Source organism: Barbatula barbatula (genome assembly GCF_947034865.1).
Source record: "Barbatula barbatula genome assembly, chromosome: 22".
Lineage (NCBI taxonomy): Eukaryota > Metazoa > Chordata > Actinopteri > Cypriniformes > Nemacheilidae > Barbatula > Barbatula barbatula.
Window position 1 is genome coordinate 9,115,848 of NC_136785.1, and position 26,763 is coordinate 9,142,610.

At 38.3% G+C, this 26,763-nt stretch overlaps 1 protein-coding gene across 1 annotated transcript in view; it reads right to left on the reverse strand.

Moving 5' to 3' along the window:
- Positions 1 to 25,395, reverse strand: part of igsf9bb (immunoglobulin superfamily, member 9Bb) — a gene marked incomplete at its 3' end in the record, with an annotated part of 73,378 nt that extends 47,983 nt beyond the window's left edge. Inside the window, exons 1-3 of the mRNA XM_079485995.1 lie at positions 25,184 to 25,395; positions 4,106 to 4,297; positions 96 to 242 (exon numbers count right to left, since the gene is read on the reverse strand). Of these exons, the coding sequence (XP_079342121.1) occupies positions 96 to 242; positions 4,106 to 4,297; positions 25,184 to 25,247 (403 nt within the window). The 5' untranslated portion in view covers positions 25,248 to 25,395. The remainder of the gene's footprint in view (positions 1 to 95; positions 243 to 4,105; positions 4,298 to 25,183) is intronic.
- Positions 25,396 to 26,763: the final 1,368 nt, after the last annotated feature.

Below are 26,763 nucleotides of genomic sequence, written 5' to 3' on the forward strand. Positions count from 1 at the left end.
TGAGACTGAAGATGTTGGGTTGAACTTATTCTTTATAATGCTGATCCATGGACACCGCTTCAACTCAGGAATTAAAGGAAAAACTGATCACTCACCGTTGACTGTAAGGTGCACCCAGCTGCCGTTGTGAAAGGTGTGGTACTGTTGTTCCAGCATCAGGACCTTGCACTCGTACCAGCCCTGGTCTTCAGATCGAACCCTCTCAATGCGCAGAGATGATTTGCCATGCAGGCTGGTTCGTCCTGTGGGGTTTAGAAGTGAGAGTTGAGATATCCACTTATCATCGACCCTCACCCAGATCAAAAGTCTCTGACCCCTGGTTCCTGCTTCATTTACATTTGAAATAACACAAAAACATGATTCCTGGGTGTGAAGGCCACTGCACATGTAACCGCTTCAAATAAATCTTGAAGTGTTTATCTTCACTCTGCTGCACACCCTCTAAGTGCAAGGAAGTGTTTCAAAACTGAAGTGAGAGCCAAAGGGACCCACAGTCATTCCTAACAGTCCTGTGAGCAACTTCGAGAAAAATTTCTAACTGCACCAGCAATCCACCATGACACTGTGTTAGCTGGCTAGCGGTTTTCAAGGGTCAAGCGGAGTAAGGGATTTATGCAGTTTTTCTGGCAACAATGCAAACAGATGGAAGAAACAATATCCGCACTGTCAGAGGGATTGCAAGACAGCAGAGTTTAGGGCTATTATAGGAGTGTGTTATGCCTGCAAAACAACTGACATTACTATGGGAAACACATATTACTCTGCGAGTAACACCGAGAAAGATATTTGGAAGAATGATGGCAGCCACACAATTCATTGCCACCAACAAACATGTTGCAGAACTGTTTGCTTTCCCAGATTCTTCATCATATCTTTTTTCTGTTAAACAGAATATTTAAAGCATTCATAGTCAATGGTGACCAAGAACTGTTTGGTTACAAGCGTTCTTCCAAATACAGTATATTTATAGTTTATCTCTCAATATCTCATTTTGTGTTCAACAGAACAAAATATAAAAAAAATTGTCCTACTATGGTAGTGAAAGTATTGCTGACATTCTTCCAAATATCTTTCACATTTATACAGGTTTGAAATGACATGAGGGTGAGTAAATGATGACAGAATTTTCATTTTTCGGGGGAAATTATCTCTTTAAAGGTCCAGTGTATGAAATATAGCAGCATCCAGCGGCTCACTCCTCTCCTCCCCCTGCCTTCCGAAGCACTACGGTGGCGGACACAGGACTAATATGTGGTCACGTCTTTATCAAAGAAGATAACGTATTTATGTCCGAAACACGCTTTGAAGAGCAGTTTGTCTGTTTAGGGCTACTATAGAAACAACATGGCAAATTCCCTGGTGTATGTAGATAGAAATAGCTTAATCTAAGGTAATAAAAACATAAGGCTTCATTATATAAGGTCTTTATACACCTCTGAAGAAAGTTATGAATATTATATTGCATTTCTGTCAATTGATCCAAGTGTCCAAAAAATTACACACAGCACTTTATAGAAAGAGACACACAGCATGAGACACACAACTAAATGCGCTAATAACACCATTGCATTTAATGCATGCAGCAAACTGTAAAACAATAGGCCCAAAAGCAGTAATTTGCATTATTTATTCATGGCTTGTTACATGCTCGGAAGTGGAACCCTGCCCCCAGCACCACAGACACCGCAATGGGGCTATTTTAGGATTCATTTATGCAGTTATTATTGTTGAATAGTTAATTGTGCAGTGGTATATTAGGCAGTTAAATATACAAAAATATTGTCTCATAAATAAGAGTGCATTTCATCATATTTATGATTAAAGCTGAGGCAAAGAAGTTGAGAATTTCTGAAACATGTTCAGGTTATTTCCAAGCATCATTACATCCTCTTTATGTACAATCAATGAATTCATTTCAATTCATAAGTGGTTTCTTTGTCACCATAGTGTATAATCACGACTGCACAATGGCCCATTTCATGAGGTTCATAATGGAGTAATTTAACAAGAAATCTTTTTGTGGTGGATATCTGATCATGCCTGAGCCATACGGGAAACAGACCGGCCTGTCTTAGATGAGAAAAAGACACAGGGCAATTGTGGCCAGGCTAAGTGGAGGTTATGGTGCCCACTATGGGTCAGGGGTCAGAGGAAATATACTGCTGAATGAGAGAACTCATGTACAGTACATGCAGGTCACAGAACAACACTTGCTGTTTTTGCCACAATTATAAACCATGCTTAGTGAAACATTAACAGCTAGGAAATAATGTTAGAAATATTTAAGATACTGTACTAATGCACTCATATTAGTTTGCTGAAAATATAGTTTATAATGAAAATCATTCATTTAAAACAGCTATATTTTAAATATACACTGTGTCCTCCCTTTGACCCTTAAAATTAAAGGAATTGTCAACCAAAAAGGAAATTCTTATAATTTACCATCTAAGGTGCACATGACGTTCTTCAGCAGAACACAATTGAAGTTATTGAATTAGAGAAAATTGAGTAATAGCAATTCCTAGCTTTGTAATGCCAACAGGCGCCATGATTTTGAAGCTCCAACAAAGGCATTCATCCATCATAAAAATAATCCAGTGGGTAGATAAATGCCTTTTGAAGTGAAACGACAGGTTTGTGTAAAATAATCATATATCAAACCTCTACATTTGGGAAGGCATGAGCTAGAGTATATTGTTACAATTTAATTTATTTTAGTGAACTATTGGTTAAAAAAGAGTTTTATTGTAAATAATCACACCAATATCGATCAAGACAGACATAGTTGCAGAATGAGAGTTTATACGTAAATACAGTTGAAAAAGTCATAATGTGACCTGGTGCTATGATCATTACCCAGACGATTTTTAAATGGCTCATTTTTTATGCAAAAATTGACTTTGAACGGGGGTTTTGTATTGAGAACAGTACATACACAAAAAAACCAGTAAAAACACATTTTTCAGCAGCTGGGGCGCAAGTAAAATACCGTAAAATAACACGGTTTTTAGCTAAAATATTTTTTGAATTTAGTTTTTTTACCATATTCAGAAATCTGTAAAGGAAACAGCTACATTCTGTCAAATTATACTGAATGCGAAAAAAGAACTGTAAAGAAAACTGTAATTTCACAGAACTTTGCAGTTTAGGGAAAAATGTAGTATGTACTGTCAGCCATTTTAAAACAGACTGAACTAAATCCTGTTTCCATTCCATTTCTCACATTTGTATGTGATACACTACATCTTAACTATGATATGCATTTCTAAATCAAGCTTCCAAGGTCTTGAATATTGTAATCTGCTTAAAAAAACAAAACTCAGCACTGCACAATATGGTAAAATCAGCTGAGGATTCAGGATGAGAGAGGAGAATAAAATAACCATCTCATTTCCATTCACCGTGAGTGAGAACCATTAAAATTGCATGTCCTGCCCCAAGCCACATCTGATCAACTATCACAGTTTCTTTGCTTCCATAAATCTGACACGCTTTTAAATTATGCACTTTCTGTCTCCGTTCCTTATCAATGATGTAATTTCCAACCTCAATTAGGAAAGAAAAGGATCACATTTGATCTTCCTCACTTCCCCCCATGCACCAAAGACTAAATGTTCTCTCATCTCAATGTCTGATGCTCTCCACCTGTCCACAGATCTGGGCCACCACATTTATCAACTAAAAGATAAGAGCTTTTTCAAACGCTCTGCACGTTTCATTTCTTAATCTGTTGACACGCGCCTGCTCTTGCCCTGTGATAAAGCGTTCTGCCCCTCTGAGTGAGATTAAATAATATGTCAAGCTTGGACTGAGCCCATTAAAAAAAAGAAGTTTCTCTGTTTCGGTGGGTATACTATATCGGTGAAGAACCTACTCCATGTAACGTAAATCGTAAAAACGTAAAACAAAAAAACTTTATGCATTTATGAAACAGGATGAAAATCAAGCAGTATTCACCTGTAGTACCATCATTGTCTCTGATGGTACTACAATTGTCTCTAGAACAATTTTCTGCTTTACAGAGAGCAGAATGAGCCTGTGAGTGCCTCTGTGTGTTCAGTACAAATTATGTGTTACAGTGAATGGAAACATCTGAGCCTACCGGCATACTCTGGGTCCACATGGGGAGGGTAAAAGCGGAAGTTGATGAAGAAGGGGATGGGCACTCCAAACTTGAACCACTCCACCACGTAGGGCTGGCCGTTGAGTGGGTGGGCCACGTCACATCCCAGAATCACGGTCTCCCCAGCGCGGGCCGTCACAAACTGGGGCTCCTCTCTGACTCCGTGGGCACCTGGTGAGAACACACATATTTGATGATATCAAACACACAGCACTCCAACTTCTGTGCAGCAGTGATTCATGGGAATTTTGGCTGAAAAAAACTCTTGGTCTCCAGGCTATGTGCTCTACTACAGTATTGATTGAAAGGTCAATTCTGCATAAATTAACTCCTCATCCGGATGTCCTGAAACTATTTGACTATTCAGTATACACACAATAATTTAATTTCTATGTGTTTTGATGAGATATCTAGATTAGGATCTGAATTTGCTGTTCACAGTGGGATATCTACAGTAAATAAGTAAGGATTATTAAATCATAACTTTCTAAAAGTTAATCTAAGTCAGTGATTGTAAACTGCAAAATCTTCATCTCGGCTACATTTGTCTGTCATTTGGTATAAGTAAACTACCTACAAACTTGGAAATTAAATTAATAACTGTATTAACTTGCAGGATAAACATGGTTTATATAGACCACGATGTAATTGTGAAATTAAGTATTAATCGGCTGCCGCTGAGAACATTTACAATACAAATAAAAAGTGTCCATTTTACTTTTCGTTCAATGTCAAGTTGATCATTTTGCATATTGCAGGTCATGGTAATACAATAAATGATTTTGTTAACTTTGATATGATAAACAATACATATGCATATATACATATAATAAAAAACACAGATATCTGTCAAAAATGTGATTGTCATTTATTAGGCAAATTACAAACTGAACTGAACCGAACGAAATAGTCTTTAAACAGGTTTCTGTACTCAAATTTGAGCTGGCACGTTCAATTTATCTCAGAAGTCAGAAATGAATCAAGCGTAATATTCAACCATTAACATTTATTTTTATAATAATTATATTGAAGCATTAGAAATACTACTGTATATACAGTAAATAGGGTCCATTGTATTTATTTAAAATAATGGGTATTAAAGCAAAACCAGTTAATAAGGACCTAGTAAAAATTTGTCTTTCCACCTTTGCTACAGTAGCTGTGTCATCCAAGCTTATCTTGCTTGCAGCAATTAAACCAGTTATTAAAAATATCCTCAAATACATATCTAAAATTGTTGTGCTTGACAGAACATAAATTAAAAACGACCTTGGGTTAATGTCATTGGCAAGCAAAGGACTGTTTGGCATAACCATCAAAACTAGGAGTGTTTCTGAGAGGTACCTGTCATGACAGGAAGAAAGTGTGGCCTAGTCCAAGCCTAGGTGGACTTTAATACATTTATTCAATAGATAGCTTCCACTATCTGAGGCACACCACATACAAAAAGCCAGGGAATCAAATGACTGACTCACGACTGTGATGAGATATTCTCATCTGCAGATTTCTGTCTCTCGCTCTCTCTTTCTCTCTCTCTCGCATCCCCTCCTCTTTAATGATGCGATGATTAGAGCGGAGCGCCGCCAGTGCGTCCCCATGCATATACCCAAGACTCCCGCTGAACCCGGCAACTACTGCAGCAGCGCCTGCGGATTGGCTGCTGGTGACATCACCGGTGAGCAAAACAAGCTTTGGAAGGTATGACTTCACTGTTTGCACGGCTGAGAGCAACAAGCGGTTAACAAGCTGCTCTCTCTCCCTTTCTACCCTGCAGAGTTACTCCAGTCTACGATGAAAGACACAGGGGATCAAGTCGGTCAAACCACTGATACCCGAGAGAAAAAGGATGCACGCTCGGAGCGTTTAACAAGACAGCATTTCATTGGTTTTGTACGTGTTGCAGTGACCATCTAAGCAGAAGAGACAAATATTCTTACACACGATCTAAAAATATAGCAAAAAGTTGACACAAAGGATTTGACAGCACATCATTGTGCGCACCTAACAATGATTTTCACAGATCTCTCTCAACATTCTAAATGAGATGGAAGGCTGGAGGCACCATACTGTTCCTTTGAAAATCCCACTTAGAAAAGTAGGTCAAAGTAACCCGTAAATGCTGCGAGATTTTAAAGGATTTGATTTGGGAGTGCACTTCCTCTAAAATCATTGAATTAACTCCCAGGAGTCATAATATTGCCAAATATTAAAAAGATTATAAGGACAAAAATCTACATTTCACACCAAACAAGAATTATTTAAGAAAATCTTAATACTGGAAATACATTATCTATATAAAACGTAATTGACTACAACTGAAAAAGTATGAGTTCCCATAGTTTTTCCCTGTTAACCAGATAAAGTCGTCATAAAAATGATAAGACTGTAAGCCAAAGTTTTGTCGGTGTAAGTTAGTCTGTAACTTTTGATGCCATCTACACTTTAAGTAATGATGTAGCTATGCAAAAACGATGTTTAGCCATTCAAAAGAATTTAACACCATGCTGACCAGCAAAACTTTGAGGTCATGGCTCTAATATAGAGTGACTGGCTTAAAAAAAACCTTAGTCTACAAGTCAAATACCTGCAGGGTGAAATGTGAAGTCCACCACATGCTATTAAAATGAATGGAAAACATGACAAATGTCTCTCTCTGGATATTACAAATCATGCTTTTGCTAGGCTTTTATGTAAACTAAAGGTTACTGGCTATAGAAAAGACAAACCTTTGACAAAACTAGCGAAGCACCGATAATACATTTCTCAACCGATGCTGATAGCCGATTATTCTGAGTGAATTTTAGCCTTAACACTAGAATAACTCATCTCACCTGGCTGATCAATTCCGTATTCTGTTAGCTTTAACAAATTGGATCTAAAAGTTTGCTCAGAAAAGTGACTCAAGCATCTGTGTAAGCATCTGCCAAGTACTTCGGAGACTCTGATTGTTGCATAACTTTCATGCTTGATGATGAGAATCTGTAATCTGCGGCACGACAAACATAAACATTGAATAAACAGGACGGATTTTGACTGCGCAATTAAAGCTAGAAGAGCCCACCATCAGCCTAACAATCTGCATTTCTGTTTCTGAAAGTCATCCTTCCTCGTGGGTATCATCTGGGGGGGGAACAAAAAGAGTAAAATTGGGCAAAGAAACCTCACTGCAATGTAGCTGCACAATAAGTTTCAGCTTTGTCCACCCTATTCATCCACATCAGACAATTTTGACAGGGCTGATAAAACCAAAATATCAATGTGGCTTTAGAAACTAATGAAGTTTTAATGGCAGCAAAGGACTTGACCTAGTTCAGCTGGATCACACCACCCCTGTCATGAATGCATCACTCACTGGGTTCACACTGAACCCTCAAAGAGGTGCTGGTTGATCTCAATTTGAAGAAATATGTATACATTCATTGCACCAATTTAAAAGCATGATTTGGAAAAAACACTCATCATGTTTATTTATTAATCAGAGTAAACACATGTAAATGCTTTTTTCGTTCATGAAAGGCGTTTAATGCCAAACCTGTAATGTATATACAGGAGTGGTGCATGGGATGACGTATTTTTGTAGGCAACCCGGAAGTCAGCGCCGCATTGCTTTCCTCCACCCAAAGCCTATGCGTTTTTTGGAAGAAAAATACAATCGCCAGACATAAAAAGCTACCATGAGGCTATAACAGACTACACCACACCAGCACCAAACCTTATTAAAAACGTGTTCCCTGGTAAGTAATTACTTTGTGAATGAAGAGGTTTAGAGGTTTTGTTAACCCAAGACCTTATTTCATTCTGGGATTTTTTGCAAACAAAAATACGGCATCTCCGAGGTACTCTATATAGACAAAAAGCATTGGGACGACCTTTTCTAATGAACAGTTTTGACTAATTGAGTCATTTACATTACATTTTAGTCATTTGGCAGACGCTTTTATCCAAAGCGACACACAAATCTTAATACAGTATATAATTGTATTCTAGAAAACGTCTAATATTACAGCAACGGCTTGGGTAGGTCCCTTTTCTATTCCAACATGACAATGCCTCTCTGCACAAAGCAAGATTAAAAGAACTGATTTATTCACTTTCATGATTGATGCTGGTCTGCATAAAGCCCAGACCTGAACACCTTTGAGCCAAACATTCATCACCCGAACCCATCAATAACTTGTACACATGGGTACAGCCATTTCAGAACAGAAAAAGGCCCATCCAAAACTGTTGAAACAAAGATGGAAACAAAAAACAAATTATATATGGTTATGGTATAGCATTCATATTTGTTGGAATTGCTGGAATAGATAAACATTTTCATTAGAAAGAGGCATCCCAGTACTTTTCTTCATATATTGTGTTGATTTACTATGCGGCGAGTGAAGACAGAAGCTTTTGGCCAACCACAACCAATAAAAGGCCTCCATAAAGAACACCCATCCACCATATTGGATTCCCGATTTCTATTCCTGAATGGCTTGATCAATGCTGCTGATGAACAGGTAGTGAGCTGTAATGAGCAGTCTCATAAAAAGAACCACTTGCCCTGAGCGGCTAGCTTTGCTAAGGATGAATGCAACTTCTGACTGCATCTATAAATAACCATAAATTACTCGTAAGTAATGACCGTAGTAAGATGTGAAAGTTGATGGACCTCTAATTGCAAAGGAGGAACAGGGGGCAGTGCATAACTTTGTGGCTTCAACAGGGCTCATCACATGATCAGAATCCTTAATGAATGAACCGATTGCCTCTCCGACCCCCACAGCTACTAAACCGTATTTTCAAGGTGCATATCATATTTGACAGCTCGCAGAATGACTTGAAGTGATTGATTGGCATTCATAAAACTGTTTAATCTTTCATTATCTTGACCACTTATGTTTATTGAGGCAGATGATGTTGTTGTTGAGGTACTGTGTTTTTTGGGGTATATTTTAATCGTGAAGAAACGGCTACGTGGACTGATTTATGAATTAATAATAAATACTATGAAATTGAAGATTATTTTATTGGAAGCACTGTATTTCTATACTTTATATAAATGTGTGTTCAAAAACCACATGTTTTTTTCCTGAGCGATAGCAAATGAAATGTTCATTATTCTTTGAGCAAACAAATATTTAGGTGTGTCTACACATATATTGACTTTTAAAAACAATCCTGTACCAGAGACTTATTCATTGCAGTAAAAAATGCAAAAACAAATCCTGTCCTCTGTTATATAAAAGTATATTTCTCTATGAGAAAAGTGTGTTGTCATGTAAATGTTAGACCAATCTGACCTCCAGGTTTAAAAGGTTACAGTAGATGTGAGTCCTAAGGTAAGCTTTTTACCCCTGATGAATGCTGCTATTAGGAGCAGATGTATAACGGTAGATCAGCATACTTTTAATCTAAAGTACTGAGAGGACAGTGATGGTATGCATACTCCATTTGGCTCATTGTACAGTATGTGACGTTAGGGGTCAACTGGAGTCAAAGACTTCAAAATGGACCAATTTTTCAAGTACACATATAGTACTGCCGGTCTTACACACCAGTCTCTACATACAGTAAAGGATGTTTAACTATGATTTCTGTACAATAGAGATTACACATGGCCGCAAAACGGGCCATCTGATTTTTACATAGTTCACCCAAAAATTAATATTCTGTCATCATTTACTCATCCTCTTGACTTTCTTCTGTAGAACACAAAATAAGATATTTTTAAGAAAGTTTGCACTAACAACCAGATTATCGTGCCTTGAAATGTGGGAAAAAAATAGAAAAATGAAATTACTCGAGCGAATCTCATCTGCATTAGACCTCCAATGAGAAGCCCAGACTTGGAAAAATAGTAAACGGATGCTTTTCCTCCCATCAAAAGCAAGCAACAACGCTAAAGAGTTAAGACCATTAAAATGCAATGAGAGGAAATTACTTAATTGGCTGTTTCCTTCAGCCAATTAGCACAGCACTCTTGAGGAGATGGAGAAAATAATTAATATTGTGTTTCTACAATGCTCTCTGCAGGGGCACAATCGCTGAGGCCTTTTCAAAGAAACTGGTGGCTTTCTATTTTACACTTGCACAGTGAAGCGGTTCTAAATAAAGTATACTAGATAATCAAAAACAAATACACACATGAGATTTGCACTAAAGTAAGGACAATTACCACCTTGATTACATTTAGTTGTTTTAATACAAAAAATAAGCTAGCACAAATTGACTCTGGCAAGCTAATATGTTTCATGTTGCTAGCGGTTAGAATAAGAAATGTGATCTTCACAAAGCTCAGCATGTACTACAGAGAGGCCGAAAAAGTCCCTTCAGCTAAAAATGTGTAGTAAACAGCAAAACCGGACCCTTATATGGTCCAAATAATGCATGCAAATAATACAGTGGCACGATATGTCCAGTTAAAAACCTAATGTTCTGAAAATAAATACGAATTGACATTATGTAGCATGTTAAGATAAAAATAGATTTACATTTACACATTTGGTAGACGCTTTTATCCAGAGCAACTAACAGTCCATTCAATTGATAAAACTTGTATCTGCATGCCTGGGGCTTGAACCTGTGACCTGTGTGTTGCTAATGCAATGCTCCACCAATTTAGCTACACAAATTTCAATGCGTCATCTAATGTGCGGCCACATTATTAAGATCCAGCTGCTCCAAACTGTGAATACTGTCTGATTTCGTCCCTGACCCTCCTATGCAGTGTCAGTGTAAATGACTGTGTAGTAATGATGTTAGTGGGTGACTCAAAAGCAGGCTAAGCAGAAAGAAAATAGGGAATATTGGATTTTACCAATATGGTTTGAAAGCCTCTGTGACAATTACCGTTTTTGATAGCTGGCATGTAACCAAAAGCAAATAGAATGGCAGATGCGCTGTTTAAATACAGACAAAATTGTAAAGTACTTTTTATTACAATGACTAAAATTATAATGAAATTACTATTAAGTATATTTTTCAGCCATTATTCTCTGTAGTTAGTTCAACCCAAACTGTAGTCACACATTTTCACAGGCACAAATAAATTATTGCCTGCCTTTCACAGGCTGGCACAAGCATCTTCTGGCCAGACTTCATCTTTACTCATCATTAGCCAAACACTTCTTGTTAGTACTTAGACGCCCGAGAGCAAAGACAGTACATGTGATAAAAGTGAAAAATGAGTTTGTGATTATGGACTTTAGCACAGTATATGGTAGACACCAGCTGTTAATGCTGTACTGTTGGTGAAATGTTGACTGCATTCAAATACGCTTAGTCTGCCACTTTCTCTGGGTGTTCAATCACCTATTTATTTGCAGGGTTTTTTTCTTCAACCCTTATAAAAATCATTTATTTCAAGGTATCATGATCTTACAGTTACATTTGATAAAATATTAATAACTAAAGAAAGTTTAAATGGCTGAGGAGAATAGAAGAAATAAAATAAATGGGAATAAAAGATGCATTTATTTGCTGAAATTACAAGCAGCTGGACTCAACGGTGATTCTTACGACTTCCCTACGACTTACAAAGAAATCAGGTATTCCTGGACACTGAAATCTTGCGCAGAATTGCGTTTCCTGACATTGTAAGCGGTCATTTTGCTGAGTATTTTACTACCCACGGGGGTCCACTCCGACGTGCTCACGTGGTGTTCATGTGGTAGGCAAAGTGACGCCTCATCCGTCCAAACCCTCTATTGGTGGTTTGAGTGACAACAACATTGACAAACGTTATGTGGCCCAAACGTAACTTCCAGTAGACCTCTGTAGACGGTAAAAGAAGTGTTGAGTAGTTTTAATTTAATTTAATAATGTAATAAAATATTACTATAAATTAATGTCAACATGAATTAAGTATAAAATAAATGATATTACTAGCCAAACACAGCCCAGAAGTTGAATGCGAGCCAGGCGCATGCGTCCAATGAAACCATCTAAAACAGCAGTCTGTTGCTCATTCCAATCAACACACAGACAGCTCCTGACCTGGTTACTGTGCATTTATACCACCGCCGTCGAGATCGTCAAAAATCGTTCTGGCTGCCCTGCCAACAACGCGGTAGAAAGATTCGACCAAAGTTTACAGATGCACTGCCGGCTCACATTGAAAATGAATGACTTCCGGCCATTTTGATGCTCTCGACGGCGGCGTTGTGAACGCACAGTTAATGTACAGACAGAGTTACTCAACTGATCTGAAATATGCTTGAGACAATCTCTACACATTCCTTTGCAAACTGGTTAGCAAAGTGACACTGTAAGTCCCAAAGTAATGCATAACAGTAATGCATAATTGGGATAACAAAAGAGCCTAGAAAGACAGAGATTGTTGTAAAACATCCCATGGAGTCATAGTGCCGCAATAATTCAGTTTTGCATGATATTTGAGTGGATTTTACAAAACGGAGCATCACCAAATCAGAAGATGGTTTTCTCAATGGTGTGCTTTGATAAAAAAGAAAAGCTGCCCTTCTAGATGAGACAATTACTGTACAAACAATTTGTCCCCTTAAAACCTTCACATGCTAAAACATCTTACTCATTTAGAAAATTCTTAAAAGTAGGATTTAATCCCACACTAATCCAAATCCACATTTTATCACACCAATTGTTGTTATTGTTGTTAATGATTACAACAATACCCATTCAAAACAGAAGACTGTAAGACCTTCCAAAATGAACATTAAATCCTATTGTAGCGAGTTAGGCGGGACAAGAGCCGGGATTCGGTGCGCGTACAGCTGACGCTTGTTATCACTCAAGCACCGGTCTCGTATCACGGAGGAGATTGTGGAGCATAAAATGGACGAGCGATCGGACTGTCAATGAGAGAGGACAGGGCCCGAATTGGTGTTTATGTTTGGGGGCCGGCAGTCGACCGGTTCCCGCCTCCTTCCTTCCCTACTATGGAACTTTATTACACCTATCAAACATATAAATAACTGAGACAAAAACTGAATATGTGTGGAAATTATTCCCAAACAAATGCAAATTTGGGTGAGCAATGGCAGAAGACGCCCACAATCCTCTAGATTGGATAGCCTTATATAAGCAGCAATATATCTCTCTATTTCTATCTGACAGCTATTCCCTGTTTACCTCACCTTAACCTTTTTACTATGTGCACCTTATATGCTTTTCATATGCTGTGGTTCTTTCTCTGTTCTCATGAGAAAAGAAAAAGCCACAATTCCCGCTTCAACATGGAATCTTCAACAACGTCGGGATTAAGTAACATTAAAAGTAATAAATAACATTTCAATATTAATCTCTCAGGGAGATAAAGAAATATCATACCCACACACACAAAAAACAAAGCATTTAGAAAATCCCCAATGATGCGGTTGGACTAGACTGGCTCTTGTTTGGCTGGTGAACCTGTCTCATTGTGAGAGCTCATCTCCCATTTGCAATCCAGCAATGTGCCTGTGCCAGTCCACAAATTAAAACACACAGAGAACACGTTCCTTTCGTATCCCCAATATGGGTGCTAAAAGATGACTTTGTTCAATCTGCCAGGAGATTAGACTTTTCTAATTTGCACAGAAGGCACACCGAGTGTGTCTGGACAACATTACTTTCCCACGGTTTGGTTTTACAAATATGGTTTCCCAGACTGTAATGATTAACGTGGCATCTTTAAAGGACCGTGTGGACTTAAGTGGCATGTAGCAGTGAGGTTACGAATTTCAGCCCATTGCTCACTCCAAATCTCCCCCCTTCCTTTAATGCACACCGGAGCCTGACACAGAACAAAGATGTCGTCACATTATTGCATTTTTGCCGAATGAATAAAGCGTATTTACGAAACGCGCTCTGTAGAGCATTGTCACGATATAGTAGGAGCCAAGAACCCAAGCGCAGGCAGCAGTGCACAAACAATTCGCTTTTAATAGCAAAATTAAACCCACGATGGGGTAAAACAGTAACGTAACTAAAATACAAACAAGAACAAAAGACTTCCCGCAATGGGGCAAAAACGAGAACACAGAATTGCAAGACTTACTTATAAATTATATGACAACACTAAATAATAATTAGCAGTCCAACAAAAGACAAGGGGATGGAATATGGCCAGGCAACAGGACCACAAGATAGGTAGGTAATACAAAACAATTCAGCACAGGACAGCAAACACAAGGGCATTATATAGGGGGAGTGACAAAGGATAATTAACAAGGCAGGTGTGGGGAATGAAACACTAAAGGGAAGCTAACAAGAGAACAAGATGGGCGGGGCAAAAGACGAGACCTAAGAGAACGCACATTATGTCGTGTGTTTCTCTCCACACAAAGCATGTGGTCCTGTCATGATCCTGCCCTAAGACTAGAAAACCTGACACGCAGTGGCAGAACCATGACAAGCAGTTTGTCCGTTTAGGGCTACTGTAGAAACAACATGGTGAATTCCATGTAAGGGGACCCACGGTGTATGTAAATAGAAACAGCTATGTAAGGGATAATGTACAGGCAGCCAGTTTTTATCTTAAAAATAACCCCTGAAAGTGTGATTAGGACCCGACACGAAGCGTGTATCACACTGCAGGGGCTTATTTCGCGATAACAGCTGGCTGCTTGTACTTTTTCCTACTTATTACATGGCTATTTTCCACATAAGAAAAAAACTGAACATGAAATGTGATTTTGAAATTTTTGATAAGTTGATTTGTACCGTATGCAGAAGGCGAGGAAAAGCCGCTTACTTTCGTTTTTTAAGATAAGAAACGACGTTCAAACGTCACAAACAGGGAATTTGGTTTAATCATATGTAAATATATGTCCATATATGTTATTAAAAGACATAAAAGTAATAAAAGGTAATTAATACGTAACGCTTCATTGTGTAAGGTCTTTATACACCTGAAGACATAGTTGTATATATTATATTCCATTTCTTTCAATAGACCCCCCCAAAAAAGTTGGATTCCATTTTAACACATTTCTTTTAACATCTTTATTTTAACATTTATAATTTTGCCATTTTTAGCTTCCGTTCCTGTAGTGTTGCACAAAGTAGCTCCACCCACTGTAACATCTCATTGTAACACCCACTCCAATTAAATGCATACTGAAAATTATAAAATATTCTGCATGGACAGCCTAGCCAAAAACCTGCTCAAACTGGAAATTTCACTACACCAAATAATATCAATATCAAAAAAAAATTTATAGCAACCAAGAATGCCACAATGCATTTAGCGTTCCCTAATATTAAACACAGATTACACACATTACTTCAGTGACAAAAAGCAGGATTAATTAGAATAGGGTCTACCGATGCCACGTCAGTGCACTAAACTCTCAACATCTGCCAGTCATCCAGAGCAGGATACATGTTAGACCATATTTATGGCCCTGCTGACCTCTAAATGATGAGTGAGAGACAGGGCAGATATGATTGGAGTGGGAGGATAAATAGATAGGATTTGAAGGGTAAAATGAATCGAAGATGGGCCCAATGCCATGAAGAACAGGAAGCGGAGGAAGAAGCAGCTCAGGATGGCCTGATCCATCAGAACTAACCTTCAGTTTGTGACAGTCAGCATCCAGCATTGAAGAAACGCAGATCTAGGCCTGAATAAACGAGTGGATTTGTGGCAAATGATAAATATAATTTTAACAGATCTATAGCACAGCCAGACAGATAGATGGAGACAGATGGATCCTCAGATACAGATCAGTCTAAATAGATTTTATCTGAAATATGGTGGCAGTGGGGAGTAAAAATGAAGCTGGGCCTTGGTGTGGTGAGTAAAGAGAGAGATTGAGAGAGAGGCGATGACAGCAAAAAACGAGAGTTTCCTGAGCAGGGAGTAGTGGGTAGAGCACAAAAGTATCTCATAGCCAGAGTATGAATGTTTAATGGCTGTGGTGGAGCCGGGCGAGAGGAAGTAAGGTCGCTGCATCAATGGACAGCTGAAAGATGACACGCAAGGGGAAGTGGTCTAGTCAATGGGGCTGGGAGAGAGTAGAGAGCGGATCAGCATGCTGTCTGGCAGCATGTTGGGCCCACGTGCTTCAGCGAGGTTACACACACACACACATAATTGTAAGAGTGACACACACTGATATACGTGATGTAAGTGATTTAAATCAAACGCAACCATCTTCAAGCACCTTTAAGCTAAGTATTAAAAATATACCATCCTCTTATATACCAAATTTATTTATAAGAATGTGTCAGCTGTCTTATTGTGACAAGCCAGTCTTCATCTTGTCAAGTGACATAATGTCCATTGGCAGGTGTAGATTTTTTTTTTCTGGAATCAAAACTATTTTGTCGGTCGCCTCACAAGAGTTCACAAGAACTCTTACCTCTCAATCACTCCCTTTCTGATCATGACAGCTTTCTAACAGCTCATGATAAAACTCTCAAAATCCCATATGTGTCTGTCTAAGTAGGTCTTAGATGAAGACAGACATCTGGCAGTGTTTGCACAGTTTTCCCTCCAAACTCTTTCTCATCCTTTAAAAAGCAGACAGTGTTACATCAGTGTGTGAGTGAATGACGGCCATCCAATATGACATCATGTTATCTCAAAAACATGTGTAGAGTGGAATGGAAACTGTGGGAACTACAGTGGTATAGATTAAATTCATGATGTTCCCTAATTTTATATCCTTATGTAATGTAACATCATTATATTACTAAAGAAAAAGGCACCGACAATTCTGTCATCCTTTGTCAAAATATTGTAAAAGAAATGTTTTACTATAAGTCTAAGATAACAGCAAATGTCTTTGTTTACTCAAACCCCTATTAGGTTTTTTGTTTACTCAAACCCCTATTAGGTTATTTAATGGCATCATTTTATTTTGGGGCCAACTACACCTTCGATACAATAAATGTAGGAAATACTTGCACTGACACCAAACACAAATGGGTTAATAATAAATCATTGATAGCATCCCTAAAATATTCTGAAAACAATATAATTAGTTAGCTAATGCAAAATGGGCCACCACCCCATCATTATGGTCGGTAAGCAAGGGACACAATCATCATGTGTTAAGACTATTCAAAATATGAGTGCTTTAAAAACATTGTCCCCCTGAGACCATCACCATCCACAAATGTTCTCCACATGCGACAGTACTCTGAGATGAGTGAAATCTTTTTGGTGTGCTGTAGGCAGTGACCCAATCACAAAGATCAGAACAAGTGTGCCATGAGTGTATCGATCATTGGGCCTGTGCTCTCAATTCCTCAAAGATCAAACGCTTTCTACTCAGCCGTTTCCAGAGAGCTAAACTAGATGTTAAGCTTTAGCTTTTACATAGACCGAAAGACTTATTTTCATTGACTTAACACACTAAAGTACTAAAACACCATCAGCTCCTTCTCATGTGGAAGATACATAAAAGATCTGTTCAAAAACCTAGAGAGGTAATTCACTGCCTACTGCTAACATTGTAGAGTCTCTTGTGAAGAGGAAAAAAACAGTAAACACGACAAACACCCAAGGTGGAAAGTTTTTATAGCAGCATTGGTTGTCTCATTCATTCATTTTGCTGTACATGATTGTTTAACAAATGCAGACCTTGGGTCCAACATCCATAATACAATCATATACTGAACATACATTTAGCTTCTGGAAGAAGGTACAGATTCCCAATGTGTATGTATAATCGTTTTAAGAACAATTTTATACATATTTCAATCAAACTGTTTTTGTATTTTTGAATTTGTTTTCAAATTAGTTTTTTCAATGTAAAAACCTTACAAATTTCCACTTATGGGGACAATAAAGTGTATTTCAATTTCAATGCTATACTCCACCGAGGCTTAAAGTAGTGGCCAAAAGCAGTGTTTTGGTCAGCATATTTGTACAATATTTGCTTTTGATTAGGGTTTGGTATTGTTAGATTTTTAGCAATTCCGATTCGTATCGATTCCCAGTTTTGATTCCACAGTTGCAGTACACCATTTATATACCAAACCGTATGGTTATTTATCCTGCCTAATGGCTGGTTTGCAAAAATATTTTTATGAGCACCATTTTGTGTGTGCATATATATATATATATAGCAACCATGTTTTGTCTGATTTATTACAATTTGTATTACCATAGTTTACCTAAAACATGATAAAACTTTTGTTCCACTAATGAAACTTTGGTACATTTGTGCTTTACTGCAAAGTCTATAGTGAAACTATGCTTACTATTGTAAAAATATGGTTCATTTTCCTAAGGACTTTGATTGAGATATCAGCAGATCACAAGTTAACATTTCTGAAAATATACACACAGGAATTGATTAGAGTGACATTTTTATTTCAAGTATCTGATTCCTATTCTTTTTTATTCCAATCCAATTCCTCACCCCTCGATCCTGAATTGCAATTGATTTTCGATTCCCAACCCTCATTTTCTGCTCTCTCAGGCTCCATTCAACCATTAAAATATGAGGTGTATGGTACAAAATGGCAAACTACAGCATATTTGGGAAAATCAGTCAATATCATTTTATACCCCAAGTTCTGTTCAACTATTCAGCATGACAAAAAAGTTCAAATGAATACCTTTAATAAAAAAAATATTTGAATATAAAGCAAAGTTGTCAATTGTCCACAGTTGGACATCACGTTTGGCCACTCTTCCATATTCAACAAATACTATTTATCAGTTGTGTGTTCTTTTGGAATCAAACCCATTCCCTCGGCGTAACGTGTATACCGGTTGTAACTCAGTTGCTAAAGCATAGTGTTCGCAATGCTGTATAAACAAGTGAACTGAGTAACTTTCAGTTAGAAACTGGCATATTACAATTACGCACTTGGATGATGTTTTATAACTGACTTCAAGGTGCATCAAAGGTATACATTTCATTAGAATGGGTGTTCCCTGGAAATTAAAAACAAATGACCTTGAAGCTGTAAGTGCAATACTCTACAATTATCAGATATAGAGGGGGTGTGTTTCACATGCAGATGAGTCTGAATTAAAAACATACTGCCGTCCAAGTTCCAACACTAGAGCAAAGTCATGCATTATTAACCAAATCCCTCAGGACTCTTTTGAAGGTATCTATACAGTATATGGAACATCTTTCACTACTGTTGTCTTATATCTGTCAGACAAAGGAAGGCTATGGATGGGGGTGAGGGGGACCAAACACCAGCTGATTGACATACAAGTTTTAGTGACTTTTATGGAACAAGCCTGTCGCCCTGGGACAGCAGTGGCCTGTTACTTTCTATTCACATCTATCAGAGCACAGTCCTGCCTTTGGGTTAAAAATGCATGCCGGTGCACTTAAGGTTCAAGGCATATGTACAGTATGTCAGCAGTGACAGATTTTCTAGAGACAAAACACGCTTTCACTGTAATAATATGATAAATGGAGTTATGGAATAGCTTTAATGGCGGTGCATTGGTTATAAAACCTTGGAAACCAATTATTTGCATGCTGCAAAATGAAAATCAGGCATTTTTTAAGGCAACAGAGAGGAACAACACATACAGTAACTCAAGAAATCAGAAATCACGCCATTATTCTCCCCAAAAAGATAAATGAAGGATTACTCAGGTACAGACTTCACAAAAAGCACAATGAGTGAAAGGATGAGTCTGTGGATTTTAGAAACATCTGAAAGGCTCCCCTACAAACTTTTGAATGAGACAAACTCTTCTTTTGTTTCAATAAGAATTGTTCTCAGACGCAGGTTTTTTACAGGGCTGTGGTGGCGGACCAGAGTATCAGAGACAGGAAACGGGCTTTGAAGTGCTGAGATGGTAGAAATGGAATCCAGACAGAGATAAGGCGCTCTCGTTAAATCTATTGCACAGGGGAAACATGTGAAGTTGTACCGTTTTCTTCTGTTTAAAATTGAACAAGATGTCTTGAATCAGATTGTGCCAGTCCTTAAGAATTCAAGGTGTACCAGGTTCTCTTCAGATAACCCTTTCTGCCATACCACCGATGTTTAAGGCCAATAATGTATTTGCAATATGACAAAACAACAATTTAGCACATATCTTAACATATGACGAATAAATGATGAAGCGGACCAAAGTTTCTGAAAAAAAGTGACTGGGGTATGAGTCCGGCCAACCCTGTTGAAAAAAACAGCATGTGTTGGTTAGGTAGGTTTAAAGCATGGTAGCTGGTTTGTTTGGTCATTTGCTGGTTTAAACTGGTCACGTGCTGGTTTAGAACCAGCTTAAACCAGCTGAGAACCAGCACATGACCAGTTTATACCAGCACAAACAAGCTACCATGCTTCAAAACCTACCTAATCAGCATTTGCTGTTTTTTCTATGGGGAATTCTTGATCTACCTCCTTTCCTTCCTATTTTTCTTATCTGTGGCTGCTCTTCACATCAAGGCATAAAAAAACTGAAATTAACTTCATAATACATGTGTTCAAACTGTTGTAATCTCCAAACTGTTAATCTAAACCCCTTACCCAGAATCAAAAAAATCTGTTTGTAAATGAACGGCCTTAGCTGTGCCCTCTGTGGTTAACATTCTACACAGTTCCTCACGTTCAGCGCAAGTCAGCCACTTCCCATCGTTTGATTACAACACCTGCCATGGATTTGGCTGGATTACAGCTGACATTATAAATCATAATGACATGATATTAATGTTTCCGTCAAGAGAGCCAATGAGATGCAATATCACAATTTAAGGGCTCTTTCTTTGCAATCTGTAGAGCTGTGAGACAGAAATGACTATATCAAAGTGACATACTGACTTGACTTGTGTTAGTAACATGGCTAGATGCCATGATAGGCTGCTTGTTTGCTACATAAACAATTTTAATTTCTCCACAGGGAAGATGCCTACACACTTATCAGTACGCTGGATAAGGATCAAACCATCAGAGCCTAGGGATAAAAAGTGATGACTGTTGGAAGACACATCCAATGTTATCCAACACTGCTTAAACATGAGCAGCTGTCAGGTCCGTCCTCTAACAGGATTTGTATTGAACACAGAAGCAGGAGCTTTCTTTAGATGGTTATACCCTTATTGCCCTAAGGATCAAGAATGCACCAGCAGTTGCTAACTGCTAAAACAGATCAACATAATTTCACATACAGCCACATTAAAGTGATACTTCACCCAAAAATTAAAATTCTGTCATCATTTACTCACCTTTGAGTTGTTGAAACATTTCTTTGTTCTGATTAGCACATAGAAAGATATTTGGAAGAATGCTTATAACTAAACAGATATCATTCTCAACACCCATTGACTCACATAGTAGGAAAAAATTACTTAATCGTTTTTTTTGTACAAAAGAAGACATTTCGAAGAATGTAGGAGAGCAAACAGTTCTGGGGCACTTTTGACTATCATTGTTTCCTACTATGGTAGTCAATGGGTATTGAGATCTGTTTGGTTATAAGCATTATTCCAAATATCTTTCTCTGTTTTCATCAGAACAAAGACATTTATACACATTTGGAACAAATCGAAGGTGAGTAAATGATGACAGAATTCTCACTTTTGGGTGAAGTAAATCCAACCTGGCTGTGTCTAAAAGCTAAACAATGCAGGCAGTATACAGATTTAAATGTGCAGTGTATGGAATTTAGCAGCATCTAGCGGTAAGGTTGCAAATTGCAACCAACGGCTCACTCTACCTCTCCTTTCTCCCTTTCGAAGCACTACGGAGGCTTACACAGGACTAAGGTGTCATCACGTTTTGCTTTGCAGGAGGAGATGACGTATTTACAAAGAGTATAGATTACCAAGAGGCGAAACTCAATAAAACGTTCCATTGCAACACTAGCGCCCAGTAAGAGCCTTGTGTTTCTGCCATTTTGGTGTGAAAGCGACTCGTCAGTCCAATAGCTTTTTGCTGCCGCGATGGCAATATCAGCTGATTTGTAAATACATAGTGACAAAACCTTTGCTCTCTAGAAACCATGCCAGTTATCAAGTTAGCATTATAAACACTTCATTAATACCAACAAATTAAAGACATGCTTCAGAAAAATTGGCTTTGTTGAACAATAAATAGGTAGGTGATGAATAAATCGTGTCATCGTGACGTATCAAAATTTATAAAACAAACTGTTAATATTATATTTTATATTATTAGCATTTATGTTTATAATATAAAACACTATAAGAAAGATTTTTCTTCGTTGTTTTTTCCTACATTTTTGCTGTCACACCATAGGACAAATTGGCATGTTAAATAATTCCAATTCCCAAATTTTAAGGGAAAAAGCTAATGGTTCATAATTATGTTTTAATGGAAACCCTTAGAATTGGTTTTCTATAGTTTTTTCGGCAGTGCATCCTTCTTAAAAGAAAACATTAGAAACCATCACAGAAGTTATAATGGTTAACATTACGAGCCATTAGCCCCTTCTATTAAAACCATTATAAAATTCCATTTTGTAGGTGTGTTTTTGGATTGAACATTAATCCATTAAATTATCATTTTTCAGCATGGTTCTATAAAATCATCGTATTTGTAGTGTGTTCCAGGAGACAAAAACATACTAAATTAATTTCCGACCTAGTGGAGTAATATTAACTAATAATACTAATAGTAAATGTGTAAAGTTGCATGAATGAAAAATGCTCAGTAAAGGAGGCTAAATGGTTGGATTCTAGAACTGATAACATAAAACATATATAAGACATACCAACATTTACTGTAGGTGTCAACAAATTTACTGATGACTTTTCTGTATGTCTGTGCTATGGTCCAGCTGGCATTTCCCCCCAAAACGGTGGCCGCACTACCAAAGCGCCACCTAATGGCTGTTTAACAAAAAGCACCAGAGTTTCGCCTTTTGGTATTCTATACTCTTTGGTATTTAAGAAACGCGCTGTGAAGAGTAGAAACAACATGGCGGATTCCATGTAAGGGGACCTGCGGTTTATGTAGATAGAAACACCTCATAACAGGTAATAAAAACCTTCATTATGTAGGGTCTTTATCGACCTCTGAAGACGTTATACTTATGTATATTATATTGCATTTCTGTCAATAGATCCTCCAAAACACTACACATTGGACGTTTAAGAAACCAACAATGCACGTCTACCAAGAGGTATCCTAGCAAGATGACTTCATCTGGTCATCTTTTTAAAGGGATATTTCACAGGCAAAACAAAATTTCCCAATGTTTTACTCACCCTCAAGGCACCCTGACTCAATATGACGTTCTTCTTGAAGAATAATGCAGTTGAATAATGCACATCTCCTATGTGCGGGAACTTTCTTCATTGTCATTTGCCGGAAAAACAAGCCTCAGGTTCATGCACAGCAGAGGGATAACGGAAGCTAGACATCAACGTTAATAGCACTGTCAATATGGATATTTCTCTCAATCAAATGCATCGATTCGCTTCAGAAGACCTTTGTTAAGACTACAGAGCCGTGTCGAGCAATTATTATTATTCTTCAAGAAGAAAGTCATATTCAGTCAAGATGTCTTGAGGATGAGTAAAACATGAGGAAATTTAGTTTTGTCTGTGAAACATCCCTTTAAGACAGAAAAATTTGTCCTTCACTGCCTATGATATACCACAATCCTACAGTCCAAAATGCTGTCTCAAGTGGTTTAACCTTCACTTTTGTATGCTTTGCTTTCTATTTGTCTGAAACTAGACTTTTACAGAAAGTACATTAACTCAAAAACAAATGGACGGCAATTTAAAATAAATCTGAGCACATGCCAAACTGACATAAAACCAGACATGCAGATTTGTCTAAATTGATTTAAAAGGGACAGATGTTGCTCATATCAAGCTTAAATACGGTCTGATACCCAGGTGGACTGAAGGTCTCGCCTAGTTCAACACAGTCGGCTAGCATGGTGCCTTGAGGGTTTACCCGAAGCAGAGCATAAGCTCATGGCTCTCCAACAAGGCCGTCTGCTGCCTCGGAGTCCTCTGTTTAGACAGAGCATAGATCTGGCACCTGGCCAGGTTGATAGGCGGTGGTAACGGAACCGTTTGCCAGCTGACAGCTTGAGGTGGGAGGGTTAGGGCAGGGAGAGAGCTGCGGCGGGGCTGGGATAGTGCAGCGTGGCTCAGACACACAGGAGGGAGACATTGAGCATATGTAGAAAAGGTGCACAGTCAGAACAGTGAGGTCAGACGCTTCTCGCTGTCCCCAAGAATAAACTCAATCTTAGCCAAGGTGAAACGATCATCTGGTGCTTCTGATGCATTAAACATTTTAATACCTACAGATTCACATCAACGTAGGTATGGTTCACATCTTGGCGTGGGACATTTTAAACTATTTAGGTGTACATGAAATGGAACAGTTCTTAGTGGCGAATGTTAGTTAAATGTGACCCAGCCCTCTAGTGGACGCATTGGGAATTGCAGGGCTATGTAAGTCCATAAACCAGACATATGAAATTGAAAAAGACAAGAGTCTACGCTCATGTTATTTAAGCTAGTGTTAAGGTCAATAGGATTTCACAAAATACATCTTGAGTTACAAATATGGGTTCCTTTTAATGTGTTTTTGGTTTCAAATTCAAAAAAGAAATCAACTAAACAGCATACAGCATAAAAAGATGTAAATCAATCCAATACTATTAAGCACAATGGCAGCCGCACATATCCTTTGTGAAAGCACGTACATATATACAAGTAAAGCCTTTCGGCAGTTTTACGTGACCCATGTATGGGATCGATGCTTACTTTACGTGGCATCATTATATATGATATACGTGTCTAAAGTTGATCATGTGGTTAAAACAGATGAATGTGAATCTGAAAAGACACCAGCAGAGCAGAAAAGAGCAACAGCTCGATCCTTCCAGTTCTGCAAGCCAATCTGACTTTAAAAAACAAACACTTCAACCTAAACGTCACTTGCCAATGACAAAGCAACTTGCAAATAAACAGAAAACTATATACAATCCGAAAGAATAAAATCAAAAACAATTGTAAAATGCTACATTCTTAACTTCACAACATTCAATATGACCTCAGTAAGACATAAATATATCTAAAAATGAACTAAAAACATCAAAATGATCTTATGAGGAAAATCACATCAAGCGACTCAAGCAAAGTCAATTGCTAAAGTAACTTAAGGATAAATACAATATACTGCACTTCAACTCACCTTGAGCAGCCGTTCCTCGGGTGCTGAATACACTTGCTATCAAAGTGGCCACATACCAAATCATAGTACTATTGCCAACCAGAGAGAAACCTCATCATATCTCAAAGTGCCCCTTTCAATAAATCATTCTGAGCCGAGCCTCTGGACGTTAGACGCGCTGTCAGCTGCTGAATCCCTTTTATGCACGCCCTGCATACTTTCCCCCGACGTTTCGCTTCATTCTTTCCCACCCCTTCTTTCCTTTCGCATCCTCTCTCGATGAAATAGAGCACCTGCACCAGCGCGAGGCGGCCAGACGCGGCTTGATAGCGATGCCAGCGTGAAACCAAGCCGACAATTTAGCTGTCGGCTCCGCCCGCGCTCGAATTTCATTGGTCGGCGGGGGAGGCTTCGGCGCGGGGATTGGCCGCCTCTCCGTCACTCTCGAAGTAAAACGAAGAGGTCCGCGTTTCAAGGTGAGTTGGAGCGTGGAGTGGCGTCGGAGCCGCAGTATCATGCGCATAAGCAAAGTCGTGTTAGCAGCCTGCCGGGTGCCCACCGTGACATATTTCAGTGAGTTATACAGCTTCACGTCATAGATGCGGAGGGGTAGATGTCGGACTTTCGTGCGTGGGGAGAAATGCATGTAACCTGGATGCGTCATTCACAGTTCACCCCATAAGCACGAGCATCGATTGGACTACGCGCGCTGTTCATATTATGAAACCGGAGTCACATTTTAGGGTATCAAAGGATGTCAGTATTTTTGACTAATCTGTAGTTTTTAGAGGTTATTTAATAGAGATCTAGTGACATGACAGTGATTGTTAAGATATAGTTCCTAACGCAAATAAACAATGGTTTAACTATAATTAAACTATTGATGTAATAAATTATTATTAAAATATACCGCGTTTTTATTGGTACTGTAGTAAAACCATGGCTGATTTGGTGTTATGCAAATTGTTTTGCGCATGTTAAATTTAAACAGGATTCAAAAGAAGTTATTCTTCGTGCAACTTTTTACATATAATGAAAAATGATTGATTAGTATAAATGCTGTCAAATATATATCAATTACAAGTAGGCTATTGTCATGATTCTGCCTGCTCTTGTCTTGATTTTCTTGTCTAGGGGCAGAATCATGACAGACCCACGTGTTTTATGTGGAGATAAACATATTATTGTCAATCAGGACATAATGTGCGTTCTCTCCAGTCTAGTCATTTGGCCCCGCCCCTCTCGTTCCTAGTATAGCTTTCCTCCTGTGGCTCATTACCCACACCTGCCCATCGTTATCTCCTTTGTTAGTCTCCCTATATAATACCCTCTTGTCTATTGTCTTGTGCTCGTTCGTTGTACGTGTTTCCTGCCCTGTATGTAGAAGTTCCTTGTTCATGGGCCGGTCTGCTGTATGTGTTGTTAAGATTACACAGTGTTTAGTTATTTTTGCCCCCCATGTGGGAAGTGGTTGTTTTCTGTTTTGGATATTTAGTTTGGTTAGTGTTTCTCCCCATTGTGGGTGTTTGTTTTGTATTTATTAAAGTCGGTTTGTTAACCCCTTCACCCCGCTGCCTTGCAATTGGGTTCTCCCTTTAACC